This window comes from Marmota marmota, unplaced genomic scaffold (genome assembly GCF_001458135.2).
Source record: "Marmota marmota marmota unplaced genomic scaffold, marMar, whole genome shotgun sequence".
NCBI classification, from domain to species: domain Eukaryota; kingdom Metazoa; phylum Chordata; class Mammalia; order Rodentia; family Sciuridae; genus Marmota; species Marmota marmota.
This window is the reverse complement of record NW_025999905.1, coordinates 9,575,192-9,602,453: the sequence shown is the minus strand read 5'-3', so window position 1 is coordinate 9,602,453 and position 27,262 is coordinate 9,575,192. Positions and strand designations below refer to the sequence as shown.

Genomic DNA, 27,262 nt, shown 5'->3' with positions numbered 1-27,262 from the left:
AGAGAGAGAGAGAGAGAGAGAATTTTTAATATTTATTTTTTAGTTATCGGCAGACACAACATCTTTGTTTGTATGTGGTGCTGAGGATCGAACCCCGGGCCGCACGCATGCCAGGCGAGCGCGCTACCGCTTGAGCCACATCCCCAGCCCCCCTTTAGGTGAATGTTAATTATCAAAAATAAAAAGCAAAAGAATAGAGGCATACTGATTTTTCACAGAGCTCACATTTGAGCTTAAATACCAAGAAAACTAGGATATTATAGATGAATTATTATTTTAGTAAACCAAAAGAAGGAATTAATATGGTAATTAAATATTAATACAAAGGGTTTTTTTAGTCTTAGTCACAAATATCTACCCAATTTATCTCAAAATCATATTGATGTTTCCTCAGTATTTGATAAATGAGAAATATACTATAATTGGTACTGTTATATATAATTCTCATTGCTATTAACCAAAAAGTGAAGTTCCAAGAATATAAAAAGCAGAGTAATAAACAGCACCAGATAGGACTTGTTTTAAATGTATGAAATAAACATGGGAAGTAAATAATAGTTAATATAATAGCAACAAAGTTATTTTATTATTTCATTTTGTTCCGTACAAAATAGTAGTAATTTAAGCTAATCTAGAAAGTAAAATATTTAAATTTTTCTTTATTTGCCTTTATTAAAAACAAAGGGAAAGATTTCTAATCCAAAATTTCAGGCCATTTGGTATACTGCACCTCTGGAACTCTCCTTCACATTTTATTGATTACTGGCTCATAACTACAGGTTGAAAATAAGAAGCAGATGGCTTTATGATAACTATATATAATGAAATATGCTATTTTCTCATGTCTTCAATGTTTTCATTCATTTTCTTCACAGAGAGAACAGACAAGCATGGCCCTAATCAAATCACAGTGTGTGATGCTTCCTACTGACCAGTAGTTGAAAAATGGTACCAAACATAATCTGTAATGAGTGGGCTTATTTTAAAGATGGAAGCTTTCCTATTTTAGGTAACAAACACAGATTTCTAGCTTTGCATTAATATTATTCTTATTTATTGTGTTTCATTGGTATAGGATATATCATACAGTTTGTCTAAACATTTAGGAAAATAACAACTGTTGTATTAATTAGTCCATATTTTCACTTGAAATAAAGAACTTCATTATCACCTTACTATATAACTATAAATGTGTTATATCACATTAAGTGGCAATTATTAGAAGGTTTCCCTGTGACCTGAATAAAGAGTGTATATTTTAGCTAACATAAACACAAAGATTCTCAGCTGGGTGTTGAGAGAGGAATTATGTTTGAATATTTTCAATTTACTTAACATAATGGAAGCAGAGTTATTTTTGCTATCAGCAATTTGGGCACAATTACAGAATAGTAATAAAAACATTACCCATTATTAGGCTATACTGCAGCATTCAATGAATGAATTCAGAGAATTAACAAAACTTTTGGCAACTTTTTGTTACAATAGTAAATTGAGTTCTTCCATTCAGTTCACTATATAGAAGTATAAATTATCATGTAATGGTGACAATTGGACATGGCACATAGCTCCATTCTATCTTCAACGAAATAAATATCTGAGAATGCTAAATGAGAATCTAGCATACTCTCAGTTCTAAGAAAAAGAAACTACATTTAAAAAAATCTATTTAAAATACTTTTACAGACAGATCTATCAGAAACTCTCCCAGATCTAAAGCATAGAAAGAAGGCTTGCAGTTGTTGAGAAAAATCTATGTAACATATTAAGAATCCACATACATTTGCTAAAACTAAATGTAAATTATAAGATACTATATTTATAAACATAAAATTTGTGTTAAGAATAATTTTTAAATTTTAAGTAAATGTAGTTAACTATTTTAATTGAGCCACATTCCTGAAAAAAGTGTTTATAAATCCAATGTCTTAAGTGAAAATCTTTAAAATAAGCTACAGTTCTTCCTATTTGTAGAAACCTAACAGAGGGTGATTAGAGGGTGACCTCTAATTAATCTACTTCACATGATTCCATTTGGTCACATTCACACTACTGTTGCAATTCAGATGAAAGTGGCATAGAGCACCAGCCAAGAACTACATGAGCTGGGAATCAATAAAGATTAATTGGTTAATCTTGCATTTTCAATTGCTTTTATTTTAAGATACTGTGTTTACCTGTAATAAGAATTCTCCTTCTTGCAAGTTCAGGCCTTCTCTGAATTTTCCTCTACTGCTATCCTGGCCTCCATTTCTGTCAGTGGGAGAGGATTTTAATGCAACTGTAGAAAAAAAAATGACATAGGTAGATTTTAAAATAATCACTATTAAAAGCTGTAACAGAAAACTTCTGAACACCAAAGAGACAATTTGAAATACTTGGGTCTACAGACACAATCATGATGTAAATAAACCTTTTCACAATGCATGATTTCCAATTCTGTGCTCATAACAAAACTGAAGGAGCTAATCAAATTGTCAGCAAGTTGACAGACTGTTTAAAAATAGTTTTTCACAAACTTATTCTATGATTTTTACCATACAACTTATAAATTCCAAAGAACTGCATGATGCTGCCATAAGTACTCTCTTCCCACCCTTGCTCCATTCCTATTCACTTATTTATGAGACTAAATTTCCTCAGACTGTAACCTATAAAAATGATTTTAACATCTAAATATCAGGGAAGTAGTGGTGGTGAGGAGAAAGAATCAACCATCTCTTATTAGGAGATGTATCTCTAAGTAAAGTTTTGAATCCAGTAGTCTAGTTTCGGGGTAAAAAACTATTAACATTGTTATTAACTTCATGTTATATTCATAAATCAACTCATGGAACAACCACATATGAAGGGAAGTCTGATGGCCAAAGCAGCATGTTGTAATGTTCTCTTGCTCTGTGTGTGTGTGTGTGTGTGTGTGTGTGTGTGTGTTTAGGGGGCATTTATTTGGGAAGCAACACAGCTGAACAGAAATAATAATTATAACTACCATTCTACCAAACATTTTCAAGTATGATCTCATTTAAAAGCACATGACTATTGGTATCTGATGAGCACACATCTTAGCTCTGCTATTTACTAAGTGTGTAAGCTCTTTGAGGATGTTCCTAAAACAAGTGGTCATTTTTTAAAAAGTCCTCATAATAATTTGTGAGGTTCTTGATATATAGTTGATCAATAGTTCAGTAAATTGTAGCTTTAATTATTAGTATTTCCCAGTGCTTAAAAGTTACCTTATTATAAAGCATAATCTTTTAAGTACTTCAAATTTTTATCTTTCCATTTTTCTGACTCTTTTGTAAACTGTGACATTTTAAATAAAAGAAACCATTAAACAAAACCACCTTGGCAGTTCTCTGAAGACTCCTTATTTCATTAGATTTTTATATGCCAAAAGAGTATGGCTCAGTGAAAAGCTCGATTTACGAATAACAAGGTTTTTCTCTCAGTTTCAGCAAATCATCACACAAAGCATTTTCATGTTTGCAGTGTATTTTCTGGTAAATCAATGCATGTGTCATATGAGAATCTTAGGCCATGTTCTTGCCTTTGCTGAAGTTGAAAGACATCTCACTGAAAGAAGAGACCAGAGCTTGGACTCTGAATGTAACAATTTTGAAAAGGCCAGAGAACAGATTTCCTTAGGCCAAAAAAACTGGTTGAACTAAACTGATCGAACAATCAATCAAGACCAAAGGAAATACTTAAACTTTTCTCCCTGAAAGGTAGCAGAGAGAATGGCTTTTCTCCCCTTTCTGTTCTGTAAGTTACATCGTTGCTGTTGTTTCTTGCTTTATAATGGCCAAATTTGCTTGAATGTACTAAAACTTTACAAAGCCGTTAACTAAACTCAGTTCCTTTTCCAGATGCTCTAGTATGGGGCATGATTTAAAGTCACACCAAATAGGACATATTGTTAAAGGGAAAATAACAAAACCCACCCAAACCTTCATATACAAAATCAGCCTTAAAATGGACAGATAATAACTGCCAAATTTAAATGGCTAGATCAATAGGAATATCTTAAAATAATTTTTAACCAATGGAATTGATGTCAGTTCCAAGTAGAGTTACTGATAGAAGACAAAGACAGATAAACATTGGGAGATGACTTCTTGACCACTGAGAACCTGAATAAGAAATTAAAGAGACTATTCACCTCAGAGTAACTTACAATTTGTTTTGGGGCTTGTACTAAGATATTTGTAAATGGAATTAGATGTGACATCCTTTAAGAAGGACATATAAGCTAAGAAGAACTAGAAAAGAATGCTAAAAATATTAAGTGCTAGAATGGGATTTAAGTAAAGTGTTATGAGAACTTATGGGTGAAAAAAATAATAGGATCAAATTTTCTCTAAATAATTCTTAAAATTCTAAAAGTTGAAAGGATAATATTTACTACAGTACTATTTAATTAATATAACAGTATAATAATTCTTATAATTCTAAATGTTGAAAAGGCAATAAACACACACACACACACACACATACACACACACAAGCTTAAGTAGGAAAAGTGACCACAAGAAATAGATGAACTCTAGATAGGGCAGAGGGGTGGGAGGGAAAAGGAGGGTGCAGGGGGTTAGTAATGATGGTGGAATGTGATAGAAATCATTATCCAAAGTACATGTATGAAGACATGAATTGGTGTCAACATACTTTATATACAGAGATATGAAATACTGTGCTCTATATGTGTAATAAGAATTGTAATGCATTGTGCTGTCATGTATTTAAAAAATAAAATCAATAATAAAATAAGTAAGAATTATTAAAAAAAGAAAAAAGAAAAGTGACCACAAGTGTATATAAATGCATTTGGGAATCATCCCTGACAGGTTATATCAAAAAACACAAATAATTATTTCTGCTGTTCCTGTTAGTCATCAGTAAAGGCTTTAAGTAAATATGTGTAAAGATGAGTTCAGGAAGGGTGCCCTCCCTTGACAGTTCCATCTAAAAAACACTACTGTGACATTTTAGGAAACTGCCCTGGCTGCTCCACCAGACTATGCAATTTTTACCCTTCCATAAACTTTCCCCTCATGTTCTTGATCTCATACCTACTACTCTCCCTTCTTAAATCATCAAAAGCTATATTAATTAATACTATTCACTTTCATGTATGTATTGGTTGCCTTGACTGTAAAGCAATGGAAGAGTAAGATGGTGACAGCACTATTTCTGACCATCAGAGTGAGTTTAAATTTATTACTTAATAGCAATAAATGACACCAAGCACATACTCTATGCCCAGTACTTATGTTTTATTTAATTATTAATGCCTTATGATGCTGGCATTGTTTTATTGGAATATGTTAGGAAATCGAGACTTAGGGAAATTTAAGATCTTTCCCAGATTCTTAAACAGAGTTTTAAGTGGTAGAGCCTGGACAAAATCCCAGGTAGCCTGACCCCTGTGTGTGTGGTGGTTTTTCAACTTCCTGCCAGAGAGTGATAATGAACTCTAAACTGAGTTTACATACTCTGAAACCATCAGGGAAAACTTATAATAAATTGCACATCAGTGGGGTCACGATTTAACTGAGTACTTTCTCATCTCATAGGGCTTCTATGATGACTGACTATGAGATACAAATTTGAAAGTACTTCATTCAAAACTGCAAACCATTATATAAATCATATGCCTAATAGGATATATAACACAATTTAAACAGTACACCACTGAAACGTATGACAGTTCACATAAATAGAATATAACACCAGAAATCAAGTCATTAGCTAATTCTACTACTTGGGAAGCATCTGTTGTACTGTCACAGACATTTATTAAAATGTTCCCCATTAGTGGGATATTGCAACCTTCCCAAGAGAAAGGAATACAGATACAGTGAAATGCCAAGAAATTTCAACTATTTCCTCATTGAGAGGTCTCCAAAGGAATTACAAAATACAAATAGGAATTTAATCTAATCGATGATGGAATTTAGAATATAAATATATTATAGCATTAACAAATACATCATGTTCCAAATGATTAAAGTCTTATTCCTACATGCATTTAGTCATTTCCATGTTTCTTAATATACTACTTTCCTTCCTTATACATCTAGGTTCAGATGCCCATTTCTCCCGATAAGCCAAATACTTTTTCTTAAAAAAAAAAATATGCTTTGAATTGTTCAAAAAAGAAAATTCAGGAGGAAGAAATATTGGTTTGTGGTAGATATATTTGTATTTTGTTATTATAGTTTGCATTTAAACAGAAAGATTCCATGATAAATTTTGCCAAGGAAAAGCATATGCCCTTTAAGTCCCTATTCACTGCTACAAATTCAATTCATTTTACAATAATATTTGTCATTCCTATTATTACTTTGACAGGGAAAATTAAATTCCATTCCCACGTTGACAGAAGAATAAAAGAGAGCAAAGCAATGACTAATTATAAAAAATTCAACCTAACACATAAACTTTTATACAAGAGAAAGGGTTAAGTACTGTTGTCTTTTTAGCAAATCTAAAAAATAACCACTATTTTCATTCTGAAAAAGTACCTATACAAACAGAGATATGAAAAATTGTGGTATAAATGTGTATTAAGAATTTAAGGCAAAAAAGAGTACATGTATAATGGCATAATTTGGCATGAACATACTTTATATACAGAGTTATGAAAACTTGTGCTATAAATGGGTAATAATGAGCATAATGCATTCCACTATTGTCATGTATGTTAAAAAAAAGGCCTATTACAACTCTCAAGTGAAAACTGACTTTCAAAAATGTTACTTTAATATTCCTCCAGTTTCATATTCAGTTATATACAATTCCTCTGTAACTGGTTATGCCTCTGCATTAATGGAATCAATATGATTAGTTAATTTAGCTTCTCAGTATGGGAATGAGTTGAATTTAACTTTTCACATATAGAAAAGCAGAATTCAAACTGCACTTTAACTAACATAATATAACTAATCATTTAGAACAGTGATTCTTAAACTTTGCAAGGCATCAGAATTACCTGAAAAGCTTATTAAAATATGTTGCTGGGTCCCTGCCCCCTATAATTTCTGATTCAGTAAGTTCAGGATGGATCCCCACATTCGTATGGATAACAACTCCCAGGTGATGCAGATGACCAGGTGCCACTCTTTATGAGAACAATGACTTAGAACATAAGAACTTAGGAAATAATTTAGAAATATTCTGGATGCAACATCTCTATATTTCCTAAATTAAAATTAACATTTAAAGAAAACACTTATTAATATTACTATTGGGAAATAATAACTCTAAAAACAATTTTACGAAGACAGAACCAAAGTATATAACTTAAGACTGAAGCAGGGCAATAACACAATAGCACACTATGTGACAATAACAATTTTAATTATAAAATTTACTTCACAGATCTAGTATGTCCAGGACTAGTCCACTACAAACCTAAAACAGCAGGCAAGAATTATTAACATCCATGCTGAAAGGATGAAGAGTGTGGAACAGTGAGGTTAAAGATCTTACTGGAACCCACAAAATCAGTGACATCTCCTACCCACCAGTGCTCTCACTAAAAGACACTCTTTCCCTCTGACCTCCTGAGGCAAGAGATGGGATGCTGCCTCAGAACACAGAAAGCAGGCACTTGTCACCAGACATGATCAAGAATCCAAGTGACAACAGGATATTCTGTGAAACGGACAATAAAAGGTGGCCCCACATCACCTGGGAAAACTTCAGGACAGGGGAATAAAAAACAATGAACAGGAAGAAGTCAGTATGTACAATTTTAGGCTCATTAAGTTAACCAATCCAATTTGACTGCTTGCCTTTCATCCTCTCGATGAGGACAACAGAATGATTTTATGACAACCAAGGACCAGAAAATACCTCCTCTTGTATTTACTCTTCGGCATGACTTTAATTTCATTTTGGTTACATTTTCAGATACAATTTTTCTCTTTGGCCCTGTAACTTAAGAACTTGACATACCAAATGACAGCATCTTAAATGAACTCACCTTAGCACAGTTTCTTACTCCCAAATTTGCTTTCTCCTCCTCATGCTTAGAACATCTTAGCTTTGACATTTTCCCTCTTACTCTACATGATCTTCACTTAGAATAATCTACTTACTTTCATGGTTAAAATATTAATAAAACTATTTTACAATAACCCCAAAATCTAAATCTCCAGCTCTGAACAAACAAATGAGTCTGAGCTACTAACTAAAATAAATTGATCAGAAAATCGAAGGGCTGTAAAGCAGAATTTAAAAATAATGCATAAATACTATTAATAAAAAATGACTAGTGTAATGTACCTGTTTGCTTTTGAACTTTAAAATGATTAATTTAATGTTATACGTGAATACAATTTCTAAAATATTAAACAGTTCACAATGCCTCACAAAAGGTCAAAAGGTTAAATGTCTGTATTTGAAAATTTAGGAAAAATAAAAACTGCTTAAAGTTGGCTGGCTTTACTATGTCAATGGTGCTGCCTAAAAAAAATGAAAAATGTAAAGGCAAAAATTTATGACTAACTCAATCTCTTCATGGCCAATCAAGGACCTCAGAGACATAACATGAATTAACAATCAAAGGGAACATATCAATAAATAAATTAAAAGACAGAAAAGAAAAAAAATGTACAACACACAAATACAACCCATTTAAGTTCAGTCTGAATCTCAGACAGGGATTTGTCACTTTTAAGTATACATAAAAGCACGCCAGCAAGCAAACAAACAAGACACAATCAGGAATGAAAGTGTCCTGTATGAAATTATATCATGAAACACTCTACTCATTCACAGAACATAATGAACTATATAATGTAAATTGGGATATTTGAGGAAAAAAGAGATTAAGTTCCTGATCCAAAGAGGTCAGAATGTTAAATATAAGAGCCAATATTTGAATGTGCTCACTCAAAAAGAATGTGTTACTGTTCTTTTTATTCATTCATATTTGAATCTACTTGGATTATGTTAAAGTCCATAAATTAAAATCTTAAACAACTTCTAGATTTATAAACTTTACTTATGGAAGTTATCATGAATCTTAGAATTAGACTGTCATGTCTTAGAATGTGCATATATGGTCAATTCACTATCTCAGAACGATAATGCTATTGGTAAATGAAACTCAGCAAACATTTAATAATTTCAAATATGTCAAACTGCTATACAAAAAAACCTACTTTGGACATCCCTAGAATTAAGAAACCACGTTTGTTGTGACACTGACTTCTGCAAATTACTTAGCATACTACTGCAGATGACTACTGTATAACTTAAAAATTATAGCAAAGCATGTGAAATACAGAATTTCCATGAATGAAAAAGCAGATATATAAATCCATTAGACTTAATGAAACATCAATCCTTGAGAGCAATTTATTATTTAATTCATTTTTACTGATTATTCAAGCTTCTTGGTACACAGACACAACAAACAGACACATACAGACACACACAGACACACACACACAGTTTTTCAAGAATACTGTTGTAGTTTAAAACAATACAGGACTGAAATTCACATAAATGCACAAGCTGAAGATGAATAAACACAATTGCTCTTTTGTCAAAACCTAATGAACTGGGAATAAACAAAGAATCTGCAAAAGAATGACAAAGAAGGATCCATGTGCTGCTGAGAAAAAAGTGTAGCTGCTTGATGTTGGGTAGTATATTCTATATATGTCAATTAAGTCTAGGTTATTAATTGTGTTATTGAGTTCTATAGTTTCCTCCACCATTTGACCCAGCTATTCCCCTTCTGGGTCTATTCCCTAAAGACCTAAAAAGAGCATGCTACAGGGACACTGCTACATCGATGTTCATAGCAGCACAATTCACAATAGCAAGACTGTGGAACCAACCTAGATGCCCTTCAATAGACGAATGGATAAAAAAATGTGGCATTTATACACAATGGAGTATTACTCTGCATTAAAAAATGACAAAATCATAGAATTTGCAGGGAAATGGATGGCATTAGAGCAGATTATGCTAAGTGGAGCTAGCCAATCCCTAAAAAACAAATGCCAAATGTCTTCTTTGATATAAGGAGAGTAACAAAGAACAGAGTAGGGACGAAGAGCATGAGAAGAAGATTAACATTAAACAGGGATGAGAGGTAGGAGGGAAAGGGAGAGAGAAGGGAAATTGCATGGAAATGGAAGGAGACCCTCAGGGTTATACAAAAGTACATACAAGAGGAAGTGAGGGGAAAGGGGAAAATAATACAAGGGGGAGAAATGAATGACAGTAGAGGGGGTAGAGAGAGAAGAGGGAGGGGAGGGGAGGGGAGGGGAGGGGGGATAGTAGAGGATAGCAAAGGCAGCAGAATACAACAGACACTAGTATGGCAATGTGTAAATCAATGGATGTGTAACTGATGTGATTCTGCAATCTGTATACGGGGTAAAAATGGGAGTTCATAACCCACTTGAATCAAAGTGTGAAATATGATATATCAAGAACTATATAATGTTTTGAACAACCAACAATAAAAAATTAAAAAAAAAAGAATGACAAAGAAAAGAGAATTTGTGGGCTTTAATTTAAAAATAAATTTCACAAAGATCCATGATAGACAATGAGGTTAAAAAAAAAAAAAGTTAGGCCAGGCACAGTGGTGCATGCCTGTAATCCCAATGGCTTAGGAAGGTGAGACAGGAGAGGGCAAGTTCAAAGCCAGCCTTAGCAATGCAGAGGCACTAAGCATCTCAGTGAGACCCTATCTCTAAATAAAATACAAATAGGGCTGGGGATGTGGCTCAGTGATCAAATGCCCCTGAGTTCAATCCCCAGTCCCAAAACGAACAAAAAGGTTAGATAATCACATCTAATATCATACCTAATAACTGTTAAATCATCACCTCTAATAAGTTAACTGTATCTTCCCTTCCTTTTGCATTTTAAGATTTCATTAATTTAAAATATTCTAGCATATTAATAACTACACTATAAAATGGTGATTATTTTAAGCATGCATAATAAATCAAGACTCAGATGTTCTTCTGCAATACATAGTTCTTAAGCAGAAAACTATTTCTTATGACAATTACAAACATAGGACTTTAGAATTATACAATCAGATCCTAAAACTCAGTTCTGTCAGTCTTAAAGGTAACCTAGACAGGAAATCACCTTCTTGTTTGTAAGTTCTTTTTTACAAAGTAAATTTATACATATGAATTAAAGGATGTCATAAAAATAGCCCATGACTCAGGTATAATGGAGGATGTAAAAGATTTCATAGTTAATGATTACATTTTAATTTTTACTATGAATATTTTACTGAATTAATAAATACTGCATGACAGGTAACCTCTACTATTGTAGAAATAAACATTTTTCTGCCTTTTTTTTAACCTCATTAGATATTTGTTTTTAAAAAGAAAAGATAGGAATTTCCAAGTGTTTACTTTGTTTTCCAAAATTTAATTTTGGGGGTTGCTATTAAAAAAGCGAACAATTGGAACATAATACCTACATGATAATGAGCATTTAAAAAGGTAATAAGAAAACCTAACTTTTAAAAAATTAATATATACCAAAATTCCTCTAAGAATAAAACATTGCCATACTCATTAGAAAGGTCAATAAGCCCAATGTCTACTGGTCTACTGTTTGACAACTGTTAAGAGACACAATATAAGAGGAAACAATTCTTTCCCTTGACATCAACAATTTCAAAGATAGGTTGAAACCACCAAAATCACAGTCTCTGTAAGTAAACCTCTACTGATCATAGTCTTATTTAAACTTTTAAAATACTTTCTACCTCAGAGATAATGTGATAATTGAGCTTAACATACAAATAGTTATCAAACTACTTTGAACTTTGCCATAATGATAAATGACTAAGTCCTGTTCAAGTACTTAAAAGTTATATTTTAGAATTTTTCAATTAATTAAAAGTACATAAACATTAATGTTATATTCAAATCTTAAGTGTTGCTTTTTAGACAGTAACAGCAATACAGTCATGGCTTCAGAGATTAAGAAGATCCATCCAAGTTGGATTATTTAAACGTGCAATAAATAGATGTATTTTCTTGGAAAAATATCTATTGTTGCAGTAAAACTTGAGTTTCCTTTCTAACAAGATTGTATGATTACTCGTTTATATTGTTCTTTCCGCAGGAATTTACACACCCCCTGTTTGCATCCTGTTATTCATTTTGAATTTCCTTCACTTCGATATACTGTTTCCCTAACAGTGGGAGAGTGGATCCAACTGGGCACAAAATCCCAAGCAATGTCAGCGTGCTCAAGTCTCCTAGTTTGTATTTAGTATTTATTCAGTTTGTAAGGGTGACCTTCAAAATTTTATTCTCTTTGTGCTCTAAAATGTTGTGCTGTCTTCCCTGACCATTAGTGATCTGGTGAAGACTTTGGGATCTCTTTTGATTTTAATCAATATTTTTTCCCCTTGCTTTCCATCTCACTCTACATTCCTGGACTGAACAACCTAAGGTACTAAATCAGATGTGTGCACATCATTAAAATCCAAAGAAATACATTTAGATTCTTCCTAAAATTTTGTATTTTTAAATTTTTCCTTCTACAAGGAAAGCAAATAATTATTTAAAATTTAAAAATAAGGGATAATCAAGGCCAAACTAAGACACTGTCAAAGACTCTGTAACATGCTCATTAAAATACTGATTCCTGAGTTTTACATAAAACCTACAGAATCAGCATATAAGACATATACCCTAGGATGTGCATTTTAATAAGCTTTCTAGGTAATTTCTAATGCACAGTGAAGTTTGGAACTATTATTATTAAAGATCTAAAATTAAAAGATAATATAATGAATAAAGGAATTAAATGAATAGGTAATGAGATCCTACTGTCAAATACACTGAACGAAAATTAAAAAAAAACTCATTAATTGAGAGCTGAGAAAATACTTTTTAACAAATGCTGTAACATTCTTTTAAAGATAAATTCTGGAATCTCCTCTGAGGCATTAAATAACAGGACACCTAGCTATTCATATGTGTGTGTGTGTGTGTGTGTATTTACACACGTACACATATAACATGCTTTAAATGTACATGTGTGTATATCTACATGTTCATATACACACATCTGCCTTGAGGGCAGTAATTTTTTTTTTTAAAGAGAGAGAGAGAGAGAGAGAGAGAGAGAGAGAGAGAGAGAAAGAGAGAGAGAGATTTATTTAGATAATATTTATTTTTCAGTTCTCGGCGGACACAACATCTTTGTTTGTATGTGGTGCTGAGGATCGAACCTGGGCCGCACGCATGCTATGCCAGCGCGCTACCACATGAGCCACATCCCCAGCCCGAGGGCAGTAATTATGTTAGTACTTAAATGGCATGCTGGTTACTCTAAGCAGCTTCAGTTCTGGTCCTCTACTTCGAAATAGGAAAAAACTTCCTAGTTTTTTTCCCTCTTTTCCATATATGTAGTCTGATTCCTTATTATAAAGGCAAAGAAAAATGATTCAAGTCAGTAAATATTTACCAGAGTCTAAGGACTAAAGCCTTCCATCCTAGTTGAAATACTTAAATTTGCAATACATATATTTTCTTAGCAAAATATCTACTGATAGTAAAAAACAAAACAAAGCAAAAAAACCTGAAGTCCCTTTCTAACAAGATTGTATGATTACTCGTTACTCAAACATTAAAACTCTCTAATGACAGATGATGTCTTATATGGCATGAATTCCCCACTACACAATGAAGCAGTAGGCTCAGCATATCAATAAATGCTAAAGATGAGGACAGAATTCCATGAAGCTGGGCCTGGCTGCAAGGTTACGATCTATAGCAGTGACTCCCAAAATTCAACATGCATCTGGCCCCACAAGCAATGTATGATTCCATGGGTGTGTGTGTGTGTGTGTGTGTAGAATTAGCATTTCTAACAAGTTCCCAGATGATGCTGATACTGTCTGTATGGGTACTACTCTTGCGAACCAGAGATCTAGGAGAAAAGTCCTCAGAGCTTTGCTATATAAGGGCTCGCAGAAAAAAGAGACAACTGAGATATGATCAGGAAAAACAATATAAGGAATCCAGAGACTTGAGTTCTAGTTTCAGATGTATCACAAAAAGACTAGATAACTAAAACACACACACTCATGGACACACTACCGAATACTGCGTAAGCAACCTTCAAGATGAAGGGTTTGATAAGATGAAACTGAAAATTTCAGGACTTTTTATTCAAATCTGAGAAAACCATAGTGTCTACTATGAAACTTTTGAATACATAATCCTTCCTGAAATCACTACTTATAAATTGGCATATATTAATAGCCCAGACCACAAGTGTTAAACTATACAGCTTTTGTCCAAAAGAAAAAACAAGCAAGCAAACAAGCAAGCAAAAATATGCTTAGACTAAACACATCAAATCACAGAAATATGAATCTAAAGGGAAACTGTTTTACAATATTCTAAACACAAATAACAAATTCAAGTATTTGTAAATGTGTTGTCTAGATACTGCCTAGTGACCTAGACCAGCACTCTCAAATCATCTGGGAGCCTGTTAGAAATGTAGAATCTCTGGCCACAGAGAATAAGGATCTGCACCTGCACATGATCCCTGGGTGACTGTGAGTACACAGAAATTTGAGAAGCATGGGTATAGGCCACTTGGAATTTCCCATTAATTCCTTTACTATAGTTTGTAAAATAACATTTTAAAAAGGTAATTTCCTTGAAAAAAATCTATTTTAAATTTATAAACAGATAAAAGAAATTAAGGAATTATTTTACAGGAGAAAGTCCACTGATTAGACACAAGAGAATGAAGGGAAGGGGTGAGGAGAGAATAGGAAGAATAGTAGAATTAATCAGATAGAACTTTCCTATCCCTGTATTTGAATACATGACCAAGGTTATGACCACATCATGTACAACCACAAGAACAGGATCCTAATTAGAATAAGTAATACTCCATGTATGTATAATATACCAAAACTCATTCCCTGTCATATATATCTAAAAAAGAGAAAATAAAATAAAAAATTAAAAAAATTTTAAAAATAGACAATTTAATATATATTCAAGACATAAAAAAAAATCACATTGAAAATAACTGCTTCACATTGAAACGCTATTTTCAACAAAAACTTCCATATAAAACACTCTATGATGACAAAATACTGTATTATTAAAAAGACACAAATATCACGTAGGCCCTTAGCTCCAAACCCTAACTTTCAAGGTTGAGTAAACTGAGATACAGGGATGTTACCTGTTTTGGTTAAAGTCAAATAGTTTGTCAGTGGCAAAATGGAGAATGAAATCCAATTCTATTAATTCCTATGCTGAAGAGCTCTTTCCAGTGAAGAAAAAAAATTATATTTTCTTGTAGTAAACACATAAAGGAGTAGAAATACATATATAATTTTGAAAGGATAAATGAAATAACATACCACAAAAACAAAAAATCCAGCAATAATATCTTTGCCTTCTAAAAAAGAGAGAGTAACTTTAAAAATTAAACTGGAAGATAGAGAACTTGAACATATAATCGGAGCATAACTTCTAGATACATGAATTTCAAAGACTGACAGCATATATCATTCAAGTGGCTGCATCTGTTTAATGAATGAAGCTGGAAAACTGATTTTAGAAATAATTAAATTTGGGTTTGTCACCTAAGTTTTTCTATATAGTAGTAAACAAAACTTTCTTTCACAGATGGCTACTTTTTACAGTTCTCAACAAAGAAATATCCATATTTAATATAAGTATTTTATGTTGTTACAGAAAAATTAAACCCTGCCGTCATACCATCAAAGAAGCTCTTGGCTCGCAGGTAACTGACACTAAGCCTCAGAACTGAAAGTTTGTCCAGCTTATTAATAACATCTTGGGGAAAAGGCAGCAGGCTAGCCAAACGGTCCAATTCTGTATTAAGTCGGTCTCTATGTCGCTTGGAAGGATTTGACTTGATTCCTTCAGCCGGGATTGGCTTTACTCTGAAAAACAAACAAAATACCATAAAAATCCTTTAAAAAATATAAACCAAAAAATTCTATTGCATTATAACATCTCTCAAATATTTCTCTAATAAAACAAACTTCAAAAATCTACTTCAAGTTTACATAAATCTTGCCCAAATCTTCCTTTTATATCTTAATTAAGAAAAACAAGGGAAAGAGTAAGATTCTTCATAATATTTTATTAAAAAGCTTATGAACTCATCATAGGAAAAATGTTAAATATATTGTATGAATACTCTTACTTACTAAACTTCATACATATGAAGTGTTGTAATTCCCAACTGACAAGTCTACTAGAATATTTTTTCCCTCACCCAAACACAGCCATTGTTAGAGGAAAGAAAATAAATGTATAATAAATTATGTAAAAATCATACTTCCTTTTCTGTCTTCCATAAGAAGTATCTTAGCATCATTTATGTTGTAGATGAATAGAAAAACCCTATTTAAAAAGTTTATCTTCACCATTCCCAGCTTCCTCTATTTATACATTTCATAATCATTCCAATAGTAACGATTTCCCAAGCCCTCTTGGTATCTAGAGATGTTCCTGTAGCCATTCAATGTGGTTCTCAAATATTAAAACAGTAATAAATACAACCATAGTTATTTATATTAGTTTAATTAAAATTAATAGAGGTTAACTGTGATTACTGGAAACTTTTGCTTTCATTACTAGACAATAACTCCACTTAATAATAATTAAGCTTTCATAGTTTGTAATCTGAATTAGAAAGTTCAATGAAACCTCACTTCAACTTAATCCAGAGATCATCTGATACCCACAGTGAAATATAGAGAAGACAATAGAAAACCAAAGTGATTTTTAGACTATATCTCTTTATACCTTTCCAAAGAATTCTTAAAGACATTTTTGACAAGCCAAAAGAATTATATAATGTTAAAAAGTGGAAAATAACCTGGGTAGAGTGCTATTAATTTGATTCAATCAAAACATTTTTAGATAATTCATATTTAAAATGATATACATGGAAAATAAATTTTTACATAGACGATGAAAGAGTAAATATGGAATTTTAACATGTTAATTACTCAACCCTAGCAAGTAATATCTTCAGCACCTTATTTCTGTTTTTCTCTATAATAGTTCATGTTATTTCTATTTTTAAAAGGGTATCAAATTGGCAAAGTAGTATATAGATAAAAGTCAATACTTTCTCTAGACTATTTTCCTATAATCATGCTGTATCAAATCAAATAATTTTGTAATCAAATTCAAATCACATCTATTTAGTGTATTTCTCTAATTAACCAACTGAATTTCAACCTTTACTTGTAATTCTTGTCTACAGCATTGTATAGTTCTCTACTGTTTAATAACTAGTTAACAAATACTTATTCCCACTTATAATATCCTAGATAGCCCAGGAAAACACTCTTCTACATATTCAAAAAATGTCGTGGAAGCTATGTAGAAGGAACAACTGCCTTAAGAAAAAGATTTTATAGAAAAAGGTAGCATGAGGGGGGAATCTTGAAAAATGCAAAGGATTTCATAAGGAGGTACAACTGGGGGTGGAACTGTGGGAAGTCCCTATCTGCAATGTGAAGCACAGATTGAAAGTGAGAAGGGGAAAACTGTTGTGGCCACTTTCTTTCAACAGTCCTTGAACATCTACCATGTACCAGGTGCAGAATACTTAGCAGTGAACAAAACAGACAAAAACTCCTGTCCTCATGGAGCGTACATTTCAGCTGGAGGACAGGGAAATAAATGAACAAACATACATTTTTTCCAGGTGGTGACTGTTAAGAAAAATAAAGCTGGATAAGGAGTTAAGAAGAGATGGAGGTGCTGGTTTTGACAGCCAGGGAAAGTCTCCCTGATGGGACGTTTCAGCAAGGGTATGTATGAAATGAAGGAGGAGCACGTCCCATCTGATGAAAACATTTTCAAAATGGAGAAAACACCAGGTTTCCTCAAAGTCCAGGTAGAAAACCGGATTTTGCTGTCTGAGAGTCATCTTAAGCTTTGAGTTAGGGTCTGCACAATCAGCCCTGTTTTGTCAATCTGTCTTTGGTGATAGAGAATATGGAAAGCAGGGCAGGGGATTGCTAAAGTTAGAATTTCATCACCAGGAATTTCTTTGCAAAACATACATCTGCTTACATTACTCCTCCGATTAAAACCTCTCAGTAGCTCTGAACTGTCCACCTCTCTTCACAAAACCCTTCACAACCTTTCTAGCCTCTGTCTACCCTCTGGCTTCATTTCCTCCATCAGACTTCTTATCTTATTACTTATTATCTTATTGTTACATATTACATATGTAATAATTATTATTACATCCCAGAACTAAGAAATTTCTTAGAGTTATCAACATTCACTTTGGTACGTTAAGGCAACCTCTTTGTTTTGTCTTACCCACTTTGAGTCCTTGCTCAAGACTTTTATAAAAAGTCATCCCTGGGCTGGGGCTGTAGCTCAGTGGTAGAGTGCCCGCCTCCTCGCACTTGTGGGGCACTGGGTTCGATCCTCAGCACCACATAAAAATAAATAAAGATATTGAAAAAAAAGTCTTCTTTGACCTGCTTTATAGTGGATTAGATACTCCCAAATGGCTTCTGTATCTTGAACAAATGTTTTACAGAGCCATTACATTAAGGAATACTCTATACAAATAACTTCACATAAATTGAAAATGTGTACACAGTCTAGTCCTGAACTCTTGGTAACTTTCCAGTGATGATTACAAAACACTGGGGAGAAGAGAGTAACACAAATACTGAAGCAAGACAAGTTATATGACACAGGGGAAACAACAGCAGCTCTAAAGCAGTCTCTATGTGGTACTGCTGCCTGTTGAGTGCTGGCTCTTTGTGGTAGTCAACCCTGCACTAGATTCTGAGGCTGTTTCTTTACATAATGCAAAACTGCCCACATCTCTAATGTACTGCTGTATACCTTATGAAATATTCAGCATGAGAATCTAATTTCCAAAAGTCAAGTACTGAGCAACTTCTCTCCGTATAGTTGTCTGTCGCTCACATTACAACAGAAGCATGGTCATTTTTGTAGCCCCAGGGTCCAGCACAGTAGTTGATGCAGGGTAGATTCTCTATTTATGTTTGCCAGACAGAAGTGTTGAGAAAAGAAAGGATCAGAGCCTGCCCACAGGCAGTGATGGTATGGATGGTAAGAAAGGAGTGGCTTGAAGAGTTTTAACCCAGACTCAAATGGGCACTGAACTAAGCCTAGTTGGTAAGGGAAGTAAAGGAGAGGGAAGCACTGATCCAGGAGAGGTTTCAGATGACTCTGGGCTTTGTAGCTTAGAAAAATAACTATGTTTCCCAATGGGAGATACATTAAAAAAGGAGAAAAGTGGCTTTAGTGATACTTGCGTTTAGGTATAGGCCTGAGGAAGAGGTACAGGCAGCAATATCTGCCTTATCACTCCTTATCACCCAGGAGGAATATAAGACAGACTAGAGAAGAACCAGGATATCTAGAAGCCACAGAAGAAAGTAAAATACACAGAAGAATTAAGTAAGGTCAGGATAGAGAAGTACTCAGCACTTCAAATCTGCTGTGTTTCCACTAGATTTCAAGCTTTTAAACAGATTGTTAAAGTACTACATTTGGCCCTGATTTGTAAGAAATATTCAGAATCATTTTGTGGAAATATTTCATATATGCTCATACAAATAAAAGCTGCACAGAATAAATGTAAATAACCAATTACAGTTATCATAGGTAATACTAATGTTTTTATTTTTATAATGTCTTTAAACCTATACCATAATACAATGGCAACTAATGTTTAAATAATAGGTTACATTTTAAATATAAATAAACATCACCGGGAGATCTGGAGATCAGAAATCTGAAATAAGAGAGACTATGTAAGATGTTGATGAGGCAAAGAAGCAATTTATTATTTTTTTAAACCTTAACCTCAAAAATTCTGTCCCAACTTGTAAAACAAAACTGTTGTGAAATAAGGCCCTAGCTGACTGCATGTCATGCTTCTGTTTTAAAAGCCCTGCACACAGTAACTACTGGTGATAACAGGCCCCACAGTATGTCACCGTCTGAATGTTATCTTAAAGTCTTCATAACCTCCCAATCTAAATGTTAGCCATAATTTGTGCCCAGTGTTTGAAGCAATGTCCTCAAAATTGACAATCCAGTTTAATAACAAAATTAGTTGAAGTTTTTTTTTATATATTTATTATAAAGCATCAAAATGACAATGCAAAGATATAGTTTCAGTGATCCTATAAACTTAAAGTGATGTTTTCTAACTAGAAATTAGCTCTCAGTTCTGAGGAACTTCTTTTGTCACTTCTTTTCTCTGGGCAATTTAACCTACTACCACTGTTTCAATCTACCTGCCAATAACTGCAAATATCTTTATTGGCAGTCCCTGTCCTGTATGTCCCCATTCATGGTTTTCTGGAACTTGGGCCCACTCTTCTCAGCATCTATGATGGTCCTACTTTCCATCCACCAGCTAGGAAATGTGAAATATTCTTCAACACAATCCCTCTACCAAACAAACTACACCCAACAAAGCCCAACCTCAACCCATAGTTATTCTTTACTTTCTCCTCTTAGCTCCAGTGTATATGTACTCATCTCTGAATAAAAAGCTCAAGTGCTTATAAATTTTGTGCTTATTATAATATTCAGTCAAATTTCATTTATATGGTGGATATTGCTGGGTATTTTATTCCCTATATGAAGAAAAAATAATTTACAAAAATTTCTGAGATTTCTGGTTGGAAGTCACTTTGAATATGTCGGAATTCTGCCACTATCCTATTGCCGCTTTCTAGTTATGACGGGCTCTTTGCTTTCCCTGTAAGATATAAAAAGCATAATTTCTAGCACAACACATTAAAAATAAGAACCAAGAAAATGAAATATGCCCTAGGAATTGCTAATCTTCCCATAATATTTTAAAAAATCATTATGAATGTTCTCTTTTCTTAAATTTTCTATGCATGTTCACTTTTTAAAAGAAAAAATCAATACCCCTTGATCCTACATAAATCTGGATCTTTCATACTAGAATCACTGAAACATGGCCAGAAAAATTTTAAGTGATGGAAACTTGTTAAATTAGTGAATCTCAAATATCTACTATGTGCATGGTTCTACATGCACTAGCTCTGACAGCTACAAAGATAAAAGAAGATTCTATCTTTAAAGGGCTTACTTTTCCTACTAGGAGGAACTATATACTATACCAAGACAAATCAAGCATAATTTATTGCTCAAAAATTTATATGCTATAAAAGTGATGTACCAGATGCTTAGATGAAGATGTGGGTATACAAATCAGGTGTTAAATACAAGCAAGACATTTCTGGTTTCATGATAGTAGAAAACATAACTTCTACAACTATCTTGCTCTTTCAGAAAAATCACACCAAAATAAGGAAAACAAAGAGAAACACAAACTGTCTCCAATAAACCTAAGAAACAGCTAAACCTAGATGCAAATAAATAAAAAGATGGAAAACAGGTAGAAAAGAAATCAATGGTAGCACACAACTAGAAGAAGAATGTAATCATAGCATATGATAATAAGCATAATACTTATTTCAGCAGTAAATAATATTTAGATAATTGAAAATAATGAAATATTGAAAGTGAATGTAATTCAAAATTGCCACGATGGAGACAGATGACAAAGGTTAAGGAGAGCTGAAAGAATGCTAAAATCCTTAACTCCCACATAAGACATCAAAGGATAAAGCCTAAATTGCTAAATTTAAGAGAGTACCATAAACACACACATGTATATGTATGCAGGCATATGAACACTACATATATATACATACATATAATTGACTTTTTAAATGTGCATGTATATTATAAATAATAGGAATACATTTTAAAACAGTATTTCAATAAAAAGGAGGACCAATTGAAAAACAAAAATGAGATAAAGCACATTGATATGTAAAGGACACCTCAAGTAGAATATATGGAAACCTAAATATTCCTATTATCACACACAAGTGCAATCCCAACATATAAGTGCAATTACCTTCTCAACCTTTATTTGCTTATGAAATTGACAATATTTTTAAAGCAAAAATGAAAGGATATAATCATGTCCACAGACTGTCAATGTAAATATAATTAGCAATCTTTTTGGAACTAATTTGACACTACCTCTTTGAGTATAATATTTGGTTCAACCCTAAAAGTTCTACCCAAAAATTCCCCTTATAGGGATTTTTCCTAAGGAAATAACTAATAACTAATATAAGAATTTACATATCACAAGGATATTCTCTAAAATACTAGTTAAAATATTGACAGATTGGAGAAACAGAACTTCCCCCAAAATGAAAACAGTGAAAATTATGGAATACATGGCTATGTAGCCATTAAAAAACAATGTTTTAAACGAAGGAGATAGGTAACAAATTAGCAAGATAGGAAAAAAGAGACTCTAAGAGGAAAGGACATGAATGCAAGCATGGGATGAGCAAGTATAAATCATGATGGGAAATGGGAAATAATTTACTTCAGCCACAATGCTATCTGAGGAGAAACAGTGGACAACAGGAAATCCTTAGGATATGGGTGTACCACATGCATCACTGAACTTGTTCACTAGACAGTACTGTGAAGCTGGTTAAGAACATAAGCTTTGGAACCAAAAGACCTGGGGATCCATCATCCAAACTCAGGATTTTTATGTACTACCCAACTAATTCTGTACCTAAACTTTGGTATCTATCCATAAAACTTAATATTGTTTCCTTAGTACTATTATAAAAATAAAATAAGGTGGTATATGTAAAACATTGTTTTGTGTCAGAGTAAATGCTAATAAACAGTTGATTGTTATATTACACCACTATGCAAAAAGAAGTGTGGAAGTACAAACAAACTATTGTTAAAGATTTGCATGGTTTTGCCAGGTGCTTTGGCAACCTCCTGTAGTCCCAGAGACTCAGGAAGCTGAGGCAGGAGAATCACAAATTCAATGCCAGCCTCAGCAACTTTGCAAGGCCCTAAGAAACCCTGTCTCAAAAATTTAAAAAGGGCTGGGATGGGATGTAGTTTAGTGTTAAAGGGCCCCCTGAGCTCAATCCCCAGTATCAAAATGAATAAATACGTAAATAAAAGATTTGCCTGGTTTTATTTCTATGTAATTGTCTTAATTAAATTCAGGAATAAGCATGTGCTACGTAAGTTTATTCTCAATGAAGTGACACATTTCAGTCGCATCTGAAACTGAGAACACAATCATCTACTGCCTCTCACTGTTTCATAGGAGAATTGATTGTTCTGTGATAATGTAAGCTATAATTATTTAAAGAAAAGGTCTTATGTTCCTGTCTCATCTGTATCTTTAACAGTCTTCACAATTTATAAAATGCTCATTGTTCTATTAGTTTTAACTGTGATAGTGGCAGTGTAGTAGTAGACTGTCGTGTTTTAGTCATAAAACTTGACTAGATCTATAACAGTCAGGAAATTCGATCTCAACTTTTACTTCAGATCCAGTGCTTTCAATTTGTACAGTAAACTTTCTTTCCTCTTTTTGTCATTTAACGTTACCTATAAACATTTTTACTCACTTCAGTTCATAGTCCAAAGTGTGAGAGTATTGATAGCCACAACATATAAACTTTCTGAATAAAGCTATTTGAGAGAAATGATGGAGAAATAGTTACATAATTGAAAAGACCCACCTTTATATTTCAAATGCTTGTTAGAAAATGGCATCACACTACATCTATATGAAACATTTAATGAGGATAATATATTGAAAATAATAATACATAAATAAATGTATTATATAAATGAGGTTCGTGATGTTTAAGGAGATGGAACTGCACGTTAGCAAGAATAGCAAGAAAGACAATGCTTTTATATCAATCTTATTAGTATGTTAATGAAGTCAAAGATTTCATCAGTGTGCATTTTAACAGAGGACCCTCCAATGCTCAGAATACTTCCAGTCCTGACACCTCACCTCACTCTTTCTGGCTTAATCCCCACTACTGCTGGAATCATCTTTCAGTGTGGCTGTCATCAACTCCACAGCTATTCTTTGTAAACATTCAGTACTAACTTCCTAGAAATATGGTAAATTGAAATGCCATTAATTTTTTTCTGTATTAGTAAAACTTCAAAAATATATTCAAATTTATTGTCGCTGAAAGAAAAACAGATTCTATTTAATGCTACAGTGGGCTTTTCAACTCTCTTCATGAGACAAAATAGACAAATACACAGAAACTCTTTCGTCTCCAAACAGAATAAAAGAACAGGATGTAAATAAAAATGTCTGTTCTCTCTTTTAGAAGGTTTACTAAATATGGAACAATATTCGAAGAAAAGTTAGTGGATTCTACTCCTAATATTGTCTTTGAGATTTTCTTCTTGAAGGTAGAAACATGGGATTGTATGCAAGGTTGTTACAGATTCTATAAATTCCTAACATTCATTGCTCCAAAAAGAAGGGGAACATCTATTCAGAGTCTACTTTGTATAAGACACTTCAGTGAAATTAAATTTAACACATTTAAAATGTATTTCCTACTAATAAAGATAATTTTCAATGTGACACCTACCACTAGAGGGAGTTTATTTTGCTCAACAAATTCAAATGACTGAAAGAGCTTCAGGTTAAAATTATGTCACCTACTTTATTCCAAAATTTTATGGAATTGTATAAGCAAATGACCACCTTTTTAAACAGTTCTATAATAACTGCCATAAAATAAAATAAAATGGCTATAATTTAAAGAGTCCAAGTAAAGTAAATCAGAATAGCATAGCATCTTCAAGTCAATGTCTTTTTCCCAAGGTTATCATGTTTTAGGCCTCATTAGCTACAAAATAGTAGTTTAATTTAAAAATTAATATTAAATTTACTAGAAAGTTTAATGGTCTCATTCTTTGAGCAAACTTTGATTAACTGCATTTTTATTTTTATTCAGGTAAAACTAACTTCAACACTTTCACTTGCTCATCTAACTGTCAGCACTAGACTTTTCTTATAGAAGAAACTGGTGACACTTAAAACATCTATATGATTAGAAGCAATGCATGGTGATTAGTAAATGTTTGCTAAACATTTATAATAACTATTAATATCTATAATAAAGTGTGGATGAATGAGAATACTTATAGTAGAAGAAAGTATTAAACGCAAGGATATTAAAGTCTAAGGAAGTATCAAAATGCACTCTACTGCTATGTATAACTAATTAGAACAAATAAAATAAAATAAAATGCATTAAAAAAGTCTAAGGAAGTACATTAAAATATTAAAACAATATAATAAAAGAACATCTCATTCAAAAGGAAAATGTAGTATATTAAAAGGGAAAAATCTTTTATAAAATATTAACTAGAAAACCCCAAATGTTAAAACTTTATAATGAATATAAAATTAAGGTACTTGATTTTGTTTATAAAGCAATCTATGTCCTTTTATAACCTACTGACTGAAACTTAATGTCTTTAAAACCATTCAGGGTTTCAAATTTTCTTACCAAACACATAAAAGCCTATTATAAATTATGCTAAGTGTATCATTATATTAATAAATACATGGAATAGGCATTATAGAATGCCTCTCAGTTTTAACCATCAAGAACAAAATCAAATTAGAAAAACATGCTTTACTTTATAAAACCTTTCTACAAAATAAAAATATTATAAATCAATGTCTCAGAATTGTCAAGACAGAAAATTGCTGACTAGACAATATTGCTGTCAGATACACTGTATTATAAAACCTCTTTCTATATTATAACCAGTCTATCTACAGAGTCCTCTGTTAATGCAAAACTATTAAGTCAAAGGTCTGAAGACCTATGGGAACTGAAATTTTTAAAGGAAATTAAAGTTCCATTAAAATGAAACTTTAGGTAACTAACTTTAAATACTGTATAAATATGAAACTGCTATTTTTCTGGGTTCTTTATATAGGGACAGTTAAGTCAAGTTTTAAGTGAAAAGTACACTTCTGATTTCTTCTGACTAAAAGTTTAAGTGTTTTCAAAATTGTTCACTAAAATTTGAAAAATGCTGATGAAACTCAGAAGACAATAATACATCAATAAGACTCACAAAAGGAAATCTGTCTGAAGCGCTGATTTTTTTTCTGAAAACATCTTTTTGATGTATTTATTTGTCATCTCATACAAACATTCCACCAAAACAAACACCCCCAACACCACCAAAAAAAAAAAAAAAGGAAGAAATTCCAGTGTAGTTACACTATTACAATAGACAAAACTTTGAAGTAGGGGAAAAGGGAATTACAGGTAGATATTAAGAATGAAAACTTCTCTCTCAATAAAAACTGTTCTAAATCCTTTACTTTACAGACCCTAAAACCAACCCAAAAGTGATAAGAAAGCTGCTTCCAAAGATAGCTAAGAATACAATCCCCTGTGGAACCTGCCCACTGCACACTCCTACCTGCTCCCATCCCTGTAACTCTTTTTAACGATATTGTCATTACAAAATTACTGCCTAATAATTAAATAACGTGGCACAACATTAAGCCAACTGCTGTGGAGGAAAAAAAAAATGCCTTTAACAGCACTCTGCATCTTCCTTCAAGACAGCACGTGTTTGGCTCTTTAAAACATCTCACCCCACAAAGCTTTCTACCAAGAATCAGAATTAAGACTGTCCTCTAACCTAACCCATGAGGATATTTAGAGTGGAGAGGGATTTCAAGACAGGTTTAGGCTAACTAATCCAGGAACACCACAAAGCAGGTCAGAGCTGTCAACAAATTAGTACCAAATAAGAGATTACAGAGTTGCAAATGTCAGAGGGCGCGTCGTTTGCTCTGGTAACCCGGGGTGCAATTATTTTAAATGCAAAAACTGGAAATAAGAGAATCCAAGTCCTGGGTTTCTCCTCTGGCCTTCAACTCTCCATTGGGCTGGCTGTGTGGGGAATGGACCTAATCCCCCCGGATCGCGGGGATTTGGGGGCGGGGTAGGGCCGCCTCCCGCACTGGTGAGCCTGAGCGCCCAGCCCCCGTGCTGAGGACGCGCTTCGGACACTCACGTTTTCTGCACCGGCTTCCGCCGTTTGCGACTGGCATAGGTGATGTTGGCGCTGCTGCTGTTCATGGTGCCCAGCCGGTTGCAGCTCCTTACCGGCACAAACAGCCCGGTCCCCCCGACTCTGGCGACGGGGAAGGCGGCGACCGCCCGCACGTTCCACGAAACCGCGCTCGCTCCACCTGCGTCCTCCTGGGGCCGTGACTAGGGCGCCGCGCCCCTCGCGCCTGGCTCCCGCAGCTTGCTCTGGTCCAG

At 33.4% G+C, this 27,262-nt stretch overlaps 1 protein-coding gene across 1 annotated transcript in view; it reads right to left on the bottom strand.

Moving 5' to 3' along the window:
• Ahr (aryl hydrocarbon receptor) overlaps positions 1 to 27,262 on the bottom strand; it is a 50,871-nt gene extending 23,609 nt beyond the window's left edge. Inside the window, exons 1-3 of the mRNA XM_015498127.2 lie at positions 27,012 to 27,262; positions 15,768 to 15,955; positions 2,178 to 2,281 (exon numbers count right to left, since the gene is read on the bottom strand). Coding sequence (XP_015353613.1) covers positions 2,178 to 2,281; positions 15,768 to 15,955; positions 27,012 to 27,076 — 357 coding nt within the window. The 5' untranslated portion in view covers positions 27,077 to 27,262. The remainder of the gene's footprint in view (positions 1 to 2,177; positions 2,282 to 15,767; positions 15,956 to 27,011) is intronic.